The 14580-nt window shown below is 50.6% G+C and overlaps 1 protein-coding gene across 1 annotated transcript in view; it reads right to left on the bottom strand.

Moving 5' to 3' along the window:
- Brsk1 (BR serine/threonine kinase 1) overlaps positions 1–11876 on the bottom strand; it is a 23747-nt gene extending 11871 nt beyond the window's left edge. The window contains exons 1-7 of the mRNA XM_051207212.1: positions 11375–11876; positions 9821–9915; positions 9587–9672; positions 7793–7933; positions 4244–4360; positions 4083–4116; positions 3939–4007 (exon numbers count right to left, since the gene is read on the bottom strand). Of these exons, the coding sequence (XP_051063169.1) occupies positions 3939–4007; positions 4083–4116; positions 4244–4360; positions 7793–7933; positions 9587–9672; positions 9821–9915; positions 11375–11504 (672 nt within the window). The 5' untranslated portion in view covers positions 11505–11876. The remainder of the gene's footprint in view (positions 1–3938; positions 4008–4082; positions 4117–4243; positions 4361–7792; positions 7934–9586; positions 9673–9820; positions 9916–11374) is intronic.
- Positions 11877–14580: the final 2704 nt, after the last annotated feature.

Here is a 14580-nt window from a genome sequence, read left to right on the forward strand (position 1 = left end):
GGACCCCTTTGTGTGTGAGGGGGGTGTCAAACGATTCTTTCACAATTTCACAGGCCTCACCTAAGAATCATATTTACATTATGATTCATAACAATAGCAAAATTACTGTTATGGAGTAGCAACGAAAAAACTCTTTTCTTTTTGCTTTTTGAGACCGGGTTTCTTTCTCTGTATTGCTTTGGAGCCTGTCCTGGAACTCGCTCTGTAGACCAGGCTGGCCTTGAACTCACAGAGATCCACCTGCCTCTGCCTCCCTAGTGCTGGGACTAAAGGCGTGCGCCATCAACGCCTGGCTTGCAACGAAAGGACTTTTATGGTTGGGGTAACTACAACATGAGGAGCTGTATTAGGACAGTTGAGGACCACGGCCTCAGGTGGCGTTTAAGACTGGCCAGGTGAGGTTCCAAGTGCTGATGACGTCTTAGCCTATCTCACCCTCAGCACGGCACAAGAAGCAGGGAGGAAGGGCACTCTGGATATCTTCACCTACAAGGCTGGAGATGGAGGTCAGTTGGTGGAGCGCTTGCCTAACATTCATGAAGGCCTGGATTAGATCCCCAGCACAGGTGTAGTGGCACATGCCTACAATCCCAGAATTTGGGAGGTGGCTGGAGGACCTTAGAAGTTCAATTCCCAGCAACCACATGGCGGCTCACAACCATCTACAATGAGATTTGGTGCCCTCTTCTGGTGTGTAGGCCACATGCAGACAGAACAGTGTGTATATAATAAATACATGTTTAAAAAACAAAAGAACAAAAAACATCACTGCAAGTTTGAGGCCAGCCTGGTCTAATACGTGAATTCTAGGCCAGCCAGGGCTACGTAGTGAGACCATCCTGGAGTACATAGAAAGACACTACACAAACACATATAACACACACACACACACACACACACACACACACACACACACGCCAAATGACTACATAAATATTTAAAAACAGCAAAAATAAGAGAATAAAAGGAGGGGCTGGAAAGATGGCTCAGCGGTTAAGGGCACTGGCTGCTTTCCCAAACAAAGGACCTGGGTTCAAATCCCAGCACCCACATGACAGCTAACAACTATCTTTAACTCCAAGATCTGACACCCCAATACAGACTTACATGCAGGCAAAACACCAATACATATAAAATAAGAAAGTAAATAAACTTAAATAAATAAAAAATGGAGAAACAAAAGGGAAAAATGCAGGCTGAAATGGGATGACATGATCATCAGAATTGGGGACAGGTCAAGAAGGGAGTCTGGTTTGACCTAGGAGCTGGAGAGGCTCTGGGGAGAGATGATGCCGTGAGTCTCAGAGTTTTCTGAGGGTTTTAAATGGCTGTCCCTTGTATGGAAGGGGCGTGGACAGAATATAGGGAGGAGGAAGATGGGAAGAGGACACCTCACCGCTGGTCTTGGAGTCAAAAAGCCCACCTTTGGCTCTGCTGCCTGATTCGTTGGCAGTGAGCCTCAGCTTCTCGCCTCTATGGAAGGGATGTGGGGTTCTTATTGGGAAAGGCTATGGGACAGATTAAAAATATCAGCCACATCACAGCTGGTCCTCATTACTGTCGGAAGCGCCAATTTTATATAATCACTGTGAACAGTGAGTTAGTGAGTACTGCAATAGTGAATTATTGCATCTGGGTAAAAACCAGCTAGGTTCCTTCTACCCGCAGCCCGCACCCTCTTTTTTTATCAAGGTCAACCAGCCATTACCCTAAGTTGTTTTTGATGAGCTTTTTGTTGCTTGTCTGTTTTACAGTACTGGATCTCACATTTAATTTAATCTCCACAACTGGTAGTACTGTATTCTTTTTGTTGGCTGTCCTAGAACTCATTTGTAAATCAGGCTGGCCTCGAACTCACAGAGATATGCCTGCCTCTGCCTCCCAAATGCTGAGATTAAAGGCGCGTGCCACTGCCCGGTTAGGCTTACAGAAAGAAAGTGACTTGCTTGTCCAAGAGAAGGGAGCAGACATTTGAAGTCTGTCTTTTCCCCACTTGACAACAAAAACTGAGGGGAGACTCTGAAGATCTAGGCCAGGTGGCGGGGAGCTTGCCCAGCATACACAAAGCCCCGGGTTCAACCGCCAGCACCGTGTCCCCGTGGCATGGGAAGGAGGCAAAGGAATCCAAGGAAGCTACATTTCAGGTTAGCCCAGATCACACGGCACTCTGTCTCAAAACACCTAGAAACTGCGTCTGGAGAGATGGCTTAGCAGTTAAGACTACTTGCTGCTCTTGCAGAGGACCTGGGTTTGGTTCCCAGCATTAGCATGGTGTCTCACAATTGTTTGAAATTCCGTTGCAGGGGATTTCAGACTGCTCTTCTGGCATCCTCAGGCACCAGGCAAGCACACTTCACAGCCACACATGCAGGCAAAACACTCATATACATAAAATCAAAATAAACAAATCTTAGCTGGGCAATGGTGGCACATGACTTTAATCCCAGAACTCAGGATGCAGAGGCAGGTGGATCTCTGTGAGTGCTAGGCCAACCTGGTCTACAGGGCAAGTTCCAGGACAGCCAGGGCTACTCCAAGAAACTTTAAAAAAAAAAAAAAAAAGCCTTAAAACAGCTGGGTGGTGGTGGTGCATACCTTTAGTCCCAGCACTCGGGAGGCAGAGGCAGGCGTATTTCTGAGAGTTTGAGACCAGCCTGGTTTACAAGAACTAGTTCCAGAGAACCCAAGTTCAGTTCCCAGCACCCACCTAAAAGGCCACCTATAACTCCAGTTCCAGGGGATCCGACACCCTCTTCTTGTTCCCATAGATACCCATGTATACACACAGACACACAGAAATAAAAAGTAAACCTTAAAAAATGCTCAGAAGAATGTCTGCTTTGAGCTAGTTATTAATTCATGCTACATTAGGAGGTTCGTGACAGGCCAACCCTGGGTCTTCAAAGATGAGTCAACTGAACAAATGTACAAAGATGAAAGCCACTGATATGGGTCCCGACCTCAAGGAGCTCATGATAGACAAAGAAGGGAGATAAGGCTTGAAAAATCATGCAGCAAAATGCATACTGACAACCGTGACCATCCGGCTGGGGAGAGCAGCACTTACCGCAAGATCCAACCAGGGGACAGGGGTGAGGGAGGGCAAAGAGGGAGGCTCTGGGAAGCTTCTGGGAGAAATGACCATGGGGCTGAGGATATTCATTAGACAAAACAGAGGGCCAGCAGGGATGGAGGAATGTTCTAGGCCGAGTATGCAAAACTCTGGGTTCAGACCCTAACACTGCACAAACCAACTACAGTGGTGATCCAAACACTGGGGAGGCAGAGGCTGGAGAATCAGGAGTTCAAAGCCATCCTTGGCTACGTATGAGTTCAAGGCTAGCCTGGAAGATATGAGACACTGCTTGTGTCTCTATCACAGAGGTTCTTAACCTGGGAGACTTGACCCTTCTTTGGGGAGAGGGGAGCTGAAGGACTCTTTCACAGCTGAAGCCTAAGGCCATGGGAAAACACAGGTATTTACATTACAATTCTTAACAGTAGCAAAGCTGCTGTTACAAAGTAGCAACAAAAACAATTTTATGGCTGGGCTCAGCACAGCATGAGGAATGCTGGGAACCACTACTGTCTCCATAAATCCCCACACATGTGGGAGATTGCACACATATACTTACATTCACGGGATCACTCACACATTCACCCACCCACCCACACCCACATACACCCACACAGGTTATTTGGGAGGTCACACGTATATTTTGGAGAGCCCTCTCAGAAACACATAATTCAAGGACCCACACACCCTCACATGGATATACATCCAGTCACACGTGTGCACAGATATGTGAGTGATCTCACAGACACCCAGTCTTTTAGGAGGTGATTCTGGAGTTGAGGATGCACGTAAGGTCCTATGCTCCATTTAGGGCGACATGGTTCTAAAAATACGGCGGTAACAGCAGCAAAAGGCACCTTACCACAAGCAGGGCGAAGAGGATGACCCCACAGCTCCACATGTCTGCCCGGCGGCCATCATATTTCTCCCCCTGGAAGGCAAAAGGTGCCATTTCAACTGCATCTCTGTCCACTCTTCTCTTAACCTCCCCTCCCCCGGCACTCACCTTGATCACCTCTGGACAAGCGTAATGGGGGGACCTGGAGGCAAGAGGAGACAGAGAGAGTGGTATGAGGGTGTGTGCGAGCCCTGGCCAGCATCTTGCCCTTCCCAGGAAGTCTGGGGAGGAAGGGGTTGAGGGAGGAAGGGGTTGGGCCTCCCACTCACCCGCAGCTGGTCTCCAGGAGGCTGTCCCCCACCTGCAGGGATGCCATGCCAAAGTCTGCGATCCGGATATTGTTCTTCTCATCCAGCAGCAGGTTCTCTGGCTTCAGGTCTCTGTGACTGAGACAAACAGGTGAAGTTCAGCTTCAGCTGCCCCCAGGGGAGCCCATCCCCACCCCCCCCACCCTTTTCATTTTATGTGCATTGATGTAAAGACATCAGGCCCCCTGGAACTGTAGTCACAGACACTTGTGAGCTGCCATGTGCGTGCTGGGAATTGAACCTGTGTCCTCTGGAAGAGCAGCCAGGGCTCTTAACCGCTGAGTCATCTCTCCAGCCCTCACTCCCTCTTGCAGTGAGACACTTCTAGTATTTTTTTTAAAGACAAGCTGTCATGTAGCCCAGGCTAGCCTCACACTGATTTGAGGATGGCCTTGAAATCCTGGTTTTCTTGTCTCTGTCTCCCATATTCTGAATTACAAATATGTGCTCTCAAGCCTGACTGAGACAGAGAGAGAGACAGAGAGAGAGAGGGAGGGTTATGCTACAATGTCTTGACATATGCCCTAAGCTGACCTCAAGTTTGAATCAATCTTTCTTCCTTACTCTCTCAGGTACTGGGGTTACAGGCATATATCACTGTGTCTGATTCGTCATGCCTTTCTGTGTATGGGCATGTACACATACGTGTGCATGCATGTGGAAGCAAGAAGTTGACATCCCGTGTCTTCCCCCTTGCCCTCCACTGTGCTGTTTGAGACAGGGTCTCTCACTTTATCTGGAGCTCATTAGTATGTCTAGACTAGCTAGCTGCCCCGCTAATACCAGAGAGCTTTCTGCTCCTGCCTCTCAAGCACTGAGCTTGCCCTGCTGCAAGCTCCTGTACCTGCTGAGCCACCTCGACAGCCCCTTATAAGAGTGCTTTGTCTACATTGTATGTGTTGGCATCACACGAACGTCTGGTGCCTGAAGAAGTCAGAAGTGGATGTTGGATCCCTTGGAACCAGAGCTGTGGATGGTTGTGAGCTACTGTGTAGTGGGGGAAATTGGAACCAGGTCTTCTGGAAGAGCAGCCAGTGCTCATCGTCACTATCCATCTCTATATCCAAGACTTAAAATTTACTTATTTATTTATTGAGACAGGGTCTCACTATGTTGCCCTGGGCTGGCCTGGAACTCACAGAGATCTACCCGTCTCTCCCTCCACAGGTATGTACAACCACACCCACACTGAACTGGTTAGTAGAAATATAAAAATTGGGCCACTGAGATAGTTCAGCAGGTAATGGCCCCTGCTGTCTATCCTAATGACCTGAGTTTGAACTCCAGAACACACACAGAGAACCCGAAAGTTGGTCTTCTGATTTCCGTATGTGGGTCATGGCATTTGTGCCTCCCCCAAACAAACACACAAATAAACGGTTTCGGAAAAAAAGAGAAATATAAAAACACAGCTAGGAGCCTGGAGTTGGTGGCGCACGCCTTTGATCCCAGCACTCACGGAGGCAGAGGCAGGCGGATCTCTGTGAGTTTGAGGCCAGCCTGGTCTACAGAGCGAGTTCAAGGACAGGCTCCAAAGCTACACAGAGAAACCCTGCTCAAAAAAAACAAAGAGAAGAAAAAAGAAAAAGAAAAGAAAGAAAGGAAAAAAGAAAACTCAGCCAGGTGTGGTCTGTCTGTAACTCTGGCACTCTGCAGGCCAAGGCAGGAGGGTTGGTATGAGGGCCAGGCCAATCTGGGCTACACTATGAGACTCTGTCCTGCTTAATATCCCCAATAAATATAAAAATAAAAATACTTCCATATCAAGTCACCGCCCCCCGAAACAGGGTTTCTGTGTAGTTCTGGCTATCTTGGAACTTACACTACAGACCAGGCTGGCCTAGAATTCACAGAGAGCTACCTGCTTTCCCAAGTGCTGCCATTAAAGGTGTACACCACCACACCCAGCTATTATTATTAATTATTAATGCTGCTGTTATTGTTAGCATTATGTGGGAGCACATCAAGAAATTTTTTACTTTTTAACTTTTTTTTTTTTTTTTTTTTTTTTTTTTTGAGACAGGGTTTCTCTATGCAGTTCTGGCTGTCCTGGAACTCACAGAGATCCACCTGCCTCAGCCTCCTGAGTGCTGGGACGAAAGGTGTGTATCACCAGCACAGTAATTGGGGGGGGGAAATGTGCCACTCAAAAGTAGGCAACTGGTTCCTTTCCTCAGGACCTTTCTACTGGACTAAACGCCTTAAGATTTAAGGGTCAAATCTGGAGGGAGCTGGGGCCATAGAATTCTGCAATTTCTATTTGGAGCGGTCAGAAAGTGGGTCACACACAACACGTTGAACAGTGCCCCCTACAGGCTATAATCTTCATTGCCAGGGCTTGATACCCTGGCTGCTCAAAAAGGTGTTGAACTTAATTTAAATAGCCTGCATTAGGTGCCTTTGAAAAAGATTTAACTTTTAAGTGTGTGTATGCGTGCGTGCGTGCATATGTGTGTGTGAATGTGCACGTGATTGCAGGTGTCTGGTGAAGCCAGAGGCATCTCATCTTTCCAGAGCTGGGGTTACAGGCCTTTGTGAGACTTTAGATATGGATGGTGGGACTTCAACTTGGGTCCTGTCTAGGAGCATTATATGCTCTAACCACCAAATAATATCTTTAGCCTGTTTTTAAAAACAGGATCTTCTCTCTCTCTCTCTCTCTCTCTCTCTCTCTCTCTCTCTCTCTCTGTGTGTGTGTGTGTGTTTCAAGTCAGGGTTTCTTTGTGTAACAGTCCCGGCTGTCTTGGAACTCCCTTTGTAGACCAGGCTGGCCTCAGACTCAGAAATCCACCTGCCTCTGCCTCTCGAGTGATGGGACTGAGGGTGTGCACCATGGTGCCTGGCAAGAGAGGGTCTTTCTAAGTAGCCCAGGCTGGTGCTGAACTCTTTAGTGATGCTCCTGCCTCTGCCTCCCAAGTGCTAGGACTGCAGGTATGTACTCTTCACCTTAAATGCTGCATGCTTATATCTTTCTCTGGACTGGAGTCATCGAGGAAAAGAAATACCTCTTTGCAGGAATATTTCATACATCAGAAACACGAATTCCAATTCTTAACTCACATCAAACACAGTTATTGACTTAAAAGAGACCCCAGGATTAAATACAAGAGATAGAATTGCCCGGGCAGTGGTGGCTCAGGACTTTAATCCCAGCACTCGGGAAGCAGAGACAGATGGGACTCTGTGAGTTCGAGGCCAGCCTGGTCTACATCCAGGACAGCCTCCAAAGCAATACAGAAAAACCCTGTCTTGAAAAAAAAAAAAAAAAAAAAAAAAAGAGGCCTGAAATTACATAGCAACCACTCACAGAACTGAAAGCATATTTAAAACCACAAAATTGTACACGTTTTCAAAAGGGTAAACGGTATGGTCTGAGTTACAATACTAGGAGTTTTTAAAAGGCTAGGGTTGAGGGCTAACCACGCTGGTTTCTGCTCAGCCCTCCATGCGGCTGCAGGAACCTGCCTCCTGGGCCACCTCAGCATTCTCCCCCTCCAGCTGTCCCCTCACCAGATGGAGTAGCTATGGCAAAAGTCCAGCGCTGACACGATCTGTCGGAAGAACTTCCGGGCCTCCTTGGGGGTGAGTCTCCCCTTTTTTACCAGGTAGTCAAACAGCTCACCACCAGAGACATGCTCCAGAACTAGGTATCTGAAAGACACAGACGGGCAGAGGGCTGGAAGGGGCATGTGAAGGACCAAGGCCTGGTCTCCCTTTACCGTTCGCAGTGAAGCCACACCTTCCCCAGTTTCTCTGCAAGGAAGAGATTTCAACTGCGACAACTCTACTTGCCACCGGCCTCTAGGAGAAGTGATTCCAATATCCACACGTCTCTAGGAAACCAAAACTCACTTCTCACTAGTCCCTGGGTAGCACAGATTCCCAAGGAAACTCTTGGGTTGTTTTTGGAGATAAAACAGTGCCTGCCACTGGCACCTGAGGTCGGAAACCACAATTCCCACGGAACTCTGGGAAATAAAGACCCTATTCCCATTAGCACATTATTCCGCCCCACCCCCACCCCCAGGCCAAACCTCCAATTCTCACAAGCCTGTGCCTTGAATAAACCCACGTTCCCATTCATTCTTGGGCAGCAACAATTACAGTACACAGCAAAGAGACACTACAACTTCCATTAATTCAAAGAAGTTTATAAAGGAAACAAAACAAAAACCCCTCCCACTTCCCATAAGCCTCTGGAACATAGAGAGTCCCAATTCCCATCAGCCACCTGGATTCTAGACACTCCAAATCCCATCAGGCTCTGAAAGATTAAACCTCCATCCAGTTCCTATCAGCTCCGGGGGGGAAAAAAAAACTTGACTTCTGAGCTACTGGCCTACTAGATTCCCGTGTGAACCCCAAACTCTCATGAGCCCTCTCTCAGCCATGATGGTAGAGCAGGAGTGGTAACCATCAACTTTGTAGACAATGACTTCTTGCTCCCACAACTCCCATGAGAACCTGGCACTGGGCACTGCTTCCAGCCTGGGGAAACCTGTCCCACCGATCTGGCAGATGTTGGAGTGGTTTCATTCTACATCCTGGGGAGGGGTGGTGGTAGGGGGAACGTGAGCCCTGTTCCCTCTCCTGTTTTCCAGCCCAGCTGTTCTCCGGGCCACCAGAGTCTGGACAAAGAGTCTTTCTCTGACGTCCAGACGCTGACCCCCACCCCCATCTTAACGGGATGGTTGGTAATGGACTTTTGTGATACTGACTCAGGATTCCAGAGGAGGCCAGCCCTGGCATCGGAGGAAGTGATGCTGGGATAGGAGTGACCCCAGATGTCCTAAAGTGGGAATTTCTGGGTTTACTAAGCTAACACTAACCCTAACTGCCTTAGGGAGTCCGAAGAGGCAGTTAGCTGGGCTCGGTACAGGCTGGCAATCCCATTTATCCAGGAGCCTGAGGCAGAAAGAGCAGTAGCAAGAAGCTCAGCTTCTGTCCTCCACTCAGGACCACCCCGGTCCTGCTGTACTGTTATCAGCACCAGTCCTGAGTGTGCAGTGTGTTCCTATAACCAAGGGAAGGGGCTGGACCAGGTCACAAGCAGCCCCCACTGGCCTCCGTCACAGCTACGTATTGAAGGATGACCTTGAACTTCTGATCCTCACCTCGCTAGAGCTGAGACATCCAGGTTATGAAGTGCTGGGGGCTGAACTCAGGGCCTTCCTGCATTCTACAGGAGCACTCCACACCAGCTGAGTTACAAGCTTGAGTTTTGCCGGGGTACACTAGGTCCTGTCTCTGGAGTACTAACATGGGGAGGGAGGGTGGAGGGGCTGGGCGGCTATAAATACCTACAAATATTTCTTGTTCTCGTAGACGTCGTGGAGCTTGAGTACGTGAGGGTGTTCGATGAGCTTCAGGATGGCGATCTCCCGCTCCACCTGAGGGGTCAGGGACACAAGGAGGGGTCAGCATGACCTCCCTACCTTACCCTCAACACCAAAGGGGACTCCTGCTACAGACAGACAGACAGATAGACAGACCGACAGACACACACACACACACACACACACACACACACACACGAACCTTCATCAGCACCGATTCCGATAACTTCTCCCTGTTCACGATCTTGACGGCGACCTTCTGACCCGTGATGCAGTGGACCCCAAGTTTAACCAGCCCTGGAGGTCGGATTTAAAATAAATATGGGGTGTTCTCCTGGATCTCTCCCCAGCTCTTAAGCTGTCAATTACCCCCAGCCCCCTTTCCCTCCCCCCATTCCCCTACCACCCGGGTTGGCTATCTTTCCTCTTTCCTGAATCTCCTGCATTTGAGCTAGTGGCTGGCATCCGACATTCCCAAAAAGCACATCTCCCTTCCCGTTGTTTCTGCTGCCCACTTCTCTTCTGATTGTCTGCCCTCTGCCTACCCCTTCACCAGCCCCCCTCCACCCCAGGTTTTCACTCTGACTCTCTGGCCTTCTGCTATGTCTGCCCAACTTCATCTTTCCAGATTCTCTTTCTCCAGGTCTGTCTCCTGGCTCTCTCAACCCACCCATCAGAAGCCCCATAATCTCACAAAGAATACACACTCTCAAGTTTCCTTCTTCCCCAAGCCTCCCCATCCTCACCTCTTTCCAAACCCCGACCCTTCCATTATCTTTACAAAACAGCCATCATGGCCACCGGCGTGCAAATTCCAAGCCCCCCCCCCCACAGGGATCCCTGCCTATTCCTCAGAGTCCTTAACTCACCCAGAGCTCAGACATGTATCCCCTTCTCAGTCCCCGGAACCCAGATCTCAGCCCTCCATCCCCAGACAACTCCGAGTTGGCGCTTGCGCTCCTCCCTCAGATCCAGGAGTCCAGGCTCCTTCCATAGTTCATGAATTGAGGTCAACAACACTTCATGCTCTTACTACCAGGATGTAAAGTCTGACTTCCCTTTCTTTTCTCAGGCCTGGGGCTCGGCTTCATAGGGACCTGGGACCACAGCCTGGCCGGCTCCCAGGTCACCTACACCCACTTGCCCAGAAGGAGGTGGTTGTGGCTACGGTCAGCATTTAGCAACAATCGAATATAACCCAGCTTTCCAGGGCCACTCTTGGGAGCTGAGCTTCCTAGAGCCCGCCTCTCCATCCTGTTTGCACACCGTGCAGAATGGGGAGGAAAGCGGTCGACCTCACACCCTAGGGCTCCAGCTTGCTGCCCGCCCGGGGCTCCGGCCCCTTTTGAGCCTGAGAAGAGGGGCCGGGAACCAGCCGCTCTCAGGATGGACGCTCCTCCACCCTGCCTGCGGCTGTACTGCAGCACCCGCCTGCCTCAGCTTGCAGAATCAGCCGGGGCCCGACACCCGCAACGGGCCTGCTTCCCCACTGCTCCTGGAGCCCCTCCAACATCTGCCCCAATAGGGTTGTTTGAGCCACAGGAATCCGGACCCACAAGTCCCAGACCCCTGCCCTCTGGAGGCCCTAGAGTCAGAGTCCCTACATCCGTTCACTGTGGACGCTTGGAACTCAGGACCCAAGCCCCTATTCTATGAGGGGCCCAGGGGTCTGCCCTTTAAATACCCGTGGTCCCGCCCTCTGCCCCCTCCTGCACCCCGCCCCCGCCCCAGGTGTCCGCTTGGATTCTGGGCTCACCTGTCTGTCCTTTGCCCAGCGTCTTCTCCAGCCGATAGGGGCCCACATATTGGGCGTGCTGGGGTGGGTGTGGGTGTGGGAGGTGGTAGGCGGGGGAGCCCCCGCCACCCTCCTTGGACCCGGACGACATGGTGCCCTTGGTCCCGGCCCGACCGGTCCCCCGGCCGCCCCCCCTGCGGCCCGTGGCCCCGTTCCTCCGGTGGGGGCCGGCGACACCTCCGTCCCGGCCCCCCCGGTTGCTTCCCACTTCTCCGGGGGTCCCCAGGGGGCTGGGCTGGCCCCCCCAGTCGGTGGGCCGCAGAGCTGGGGGAGGGGGGGCTGCCGGGGGGGTCAGTCCCCTGGAGTCAGCATGGCCGGGGGGGCTGCGCGGCCCCCCCTCCCCAGCCCGACCCTGGCCGGCCCCCCCCTTCCTGTGCCTCCCCCTGCAGGGGGGGTCTGAAGTGCGGGGCCGGCGGATGCTGCAGGCCGAGATCCCCCCCGCCCCCCCACGCGCCCTCTCTCCTCCGCCTCCTCCTCCTCTCCGCCTCCCCCCGCCACCTCGTCCTTTCTCTCCCGCACGCTGACATCACCATCCGGGGACTCCCGGCCCTTCCCCACAGTTAACCCTTTCGGAGAGGGGAGGGGGGAGTGGCAGGGGGCGGTCCTGGAAGCTGGACTGACGGAGATGGAGGTGGGAAGATGCAGGGATGGGTGGAGGGATGCTGGAGGAGAGGGATGCTGGAGGAGAGAGAGGGATGCCTGCAGGGATGGAGAGAGATACAGTACCAGTAAACAGTCCGGGATGGAGACACAAAGAGAAAGCTGACATACATTAACGGATGGGAAGATGCATGGTAGCAGAGTCCGGGTGGAAGAGACAGAGGGACGGAAAGAGAAGAAGAGGGAGGCAGGACTAGGAGTTCAAGGCCATCCCAGCTGTACAGAGAGATTAAGGACAGCCTGGACTATGTGAGACGCCCCCACCCCCCGACCCGGGCGGGGAGAATAAAGCTTGAAAAAGGCAGGCAGGGATAGGAGACATGGAGGACTGAAACAAACAAACAACCAGATGGGATGAGGAGATAGAGAAATATAAAAGAAGATGTAGAGAGGAGACAAAGAGAAATAAGGATTGTCATGGGTCCAGACATTCACAGGAGGAGGGGAAGCTGCTGGGCTTAGATGGGAACAGACTTCAGGCTGTGTGTGTGTGTGTGTGTGTGTGTGTGTGTGTGTGTGTGTGTGTGTGTTGGGGTCACGCAGAGGACAAAGGACACAGAGCCAGAGAGGGGAAAGGACTTTGGGGAGTCCGCTGAAGTCAGCAGTCTGTACTCCGTGGGCAGAGTCAATGTTCCTACCATTATCAGGGCTCCATGTCCTGTTACTGTTTTTAAGGCAACATCTAGCACAGGCTGACCTCAAATTATGTGGTTGAAAATGACCTTGAACTTCTGATCCTCCTGCCTCTGACTCTCAAGTGTGGGATTGCAGCCCTGGAGAGATGATTCAGCAGTTAAGAGTACCAGAGGACCCAGGTTTGATTCCGAGCACCCATATGGCAGTTCATGGCCACATGTAACTCCAATTCCAGGAGACCCTGGCTCCAGGACACCGGGTGCACATGGGGTACATAGACATACTCACAGCCAGACACCCATATACACAAAAGAAGTAATTTTATTGCTTGATTGTTTTTTGAATCAAGGTTTCTCTGTGTAGCCCTGGCTGTTCTAGAACTCAGTATGTAGATTGGTCTGGCCTCAAACTCAAAAGATCTACCTGCCCCGACTCCCCAGTGTTAGAATTAAAGGCACCTATAACAGTGCCCAGCTTCAACGTATAATTTTTAATTTTATGTTCCTTGATGTTTTGCCTTCATGTATGTCTGTGTGAGGGTGTCAGAAACCCTGGAAATGGAGTTATAGACAGGTGTGAGCTGCCATGTGGGTGCTGGAATTGTACCCAGGTCCTCTGGAAGAGCAGCAATGTTCTTAACCACTGAGCCATGTCCCCAGCTCTAAAGTTTCATATACCTAGATAGGTAGGCAAATGGATACAGATGTACTTCGTATTTGTAGTTTGTGCTTATTGTTAAGTCCTAAACTTCACTCAGACCCCAGCATAAATGGTACACTCCAGTGGGGGCATCACAGACAAGCATTCAACCTTGTGGAATCCAGTCTCTATCAGACCTCCTCACAAGCCATAGCCTTCTCTGTGTCAGGCTCCCAAAGCTGTTAGACACCGATTGAATCCCCTAGTTCCTCAAGGGGTATACCCATGAGACTTCATGCTCCCCTGAAATGGCAAGCCTATTCAACCACCTTAATTTAGCAATTTTTATGACTAGCAAATCTGACTATTCTGAATGGTAAGGATATGACAGGATGAGAAGTCAACAAAATTCTTTGCCCTATAGGGCTTCCGTGATAGCAGAGAGGGCAGCTGATTAGCAAGGCAAAGAAGTCATTGTTATTTTAGACAGTCATCGTTTGTACGGAAGACATGACTAAGGGCAAGGAAATATGTCTTTTCTTAGGATGTGTGTGTGTGTGAGTGAGAGTGAGAGAGAGAGAGAGAGAGAGAGAGAGAGAGAGAGAGAGAGAGAGAGAGAGAGAGAGAGAGAGAGGGTTTCTTCGTGGAACAGCCCTGGCAGTTCTGGAACTCACTTTGTAAGCCAGGCTGGCCTTGAACTCACAGAGATCTGCCTGCCTCTGCCTCGCAAGTGCTGGGATTAAAGAATGCACCACCACTACACTGCTCGTGAAGTCTGGTCTTGGAAAAGCAAGTGCTCTTGATCACTGAGCCATTCATTGCTCCTGGGAAGTGTTTCTAGAAATAGCTATGAATTTAGATAAGATGGCTAGGAAGTACAATGAATCATGCAGACAAAAGACAAGGAATTGTCTAGTCAGAGAAAGAGCAAGGGCAGGAGTAGGGCTGGGTCATACCCTATGACGATGAAGAGGCCAGAGTGTCCAGAGATGAGTGAGCAAAGGCGAGGAGGAGGCAAGAAAGCAGCTGTGTAGGGCTTTAGAAACTGGCTGTCATGTCTTTGGTTTATGCCTGGAATTCCATAATAGGTTTTCAAATACAAAATTGGCCAGGCGTCGGTGACACACGCCTTTAATCCCAGTACTCGGGAGGCAGAGGCAGGTGGATATTTGTGAGTTCCAGTCCAGCCTGGTCTACAGAGCTAGTTCCAGGACAGTCTCTAACGCAATACA

Source organism: Phodopus roborovskii, unplaced genomic scaffold (genome assembly GCF_943737965.1).
Source record: "Phodopus roborovskii unplaced genomic scaffold, PHOROB, whole genome shotgun sequence".
Taxonomy (NCBI): Eukaryota; Metazoa; Chordata; class Mammalia; order Rodentia; family Cricetidae; genus Phodopus; species Phodopus roborovskii.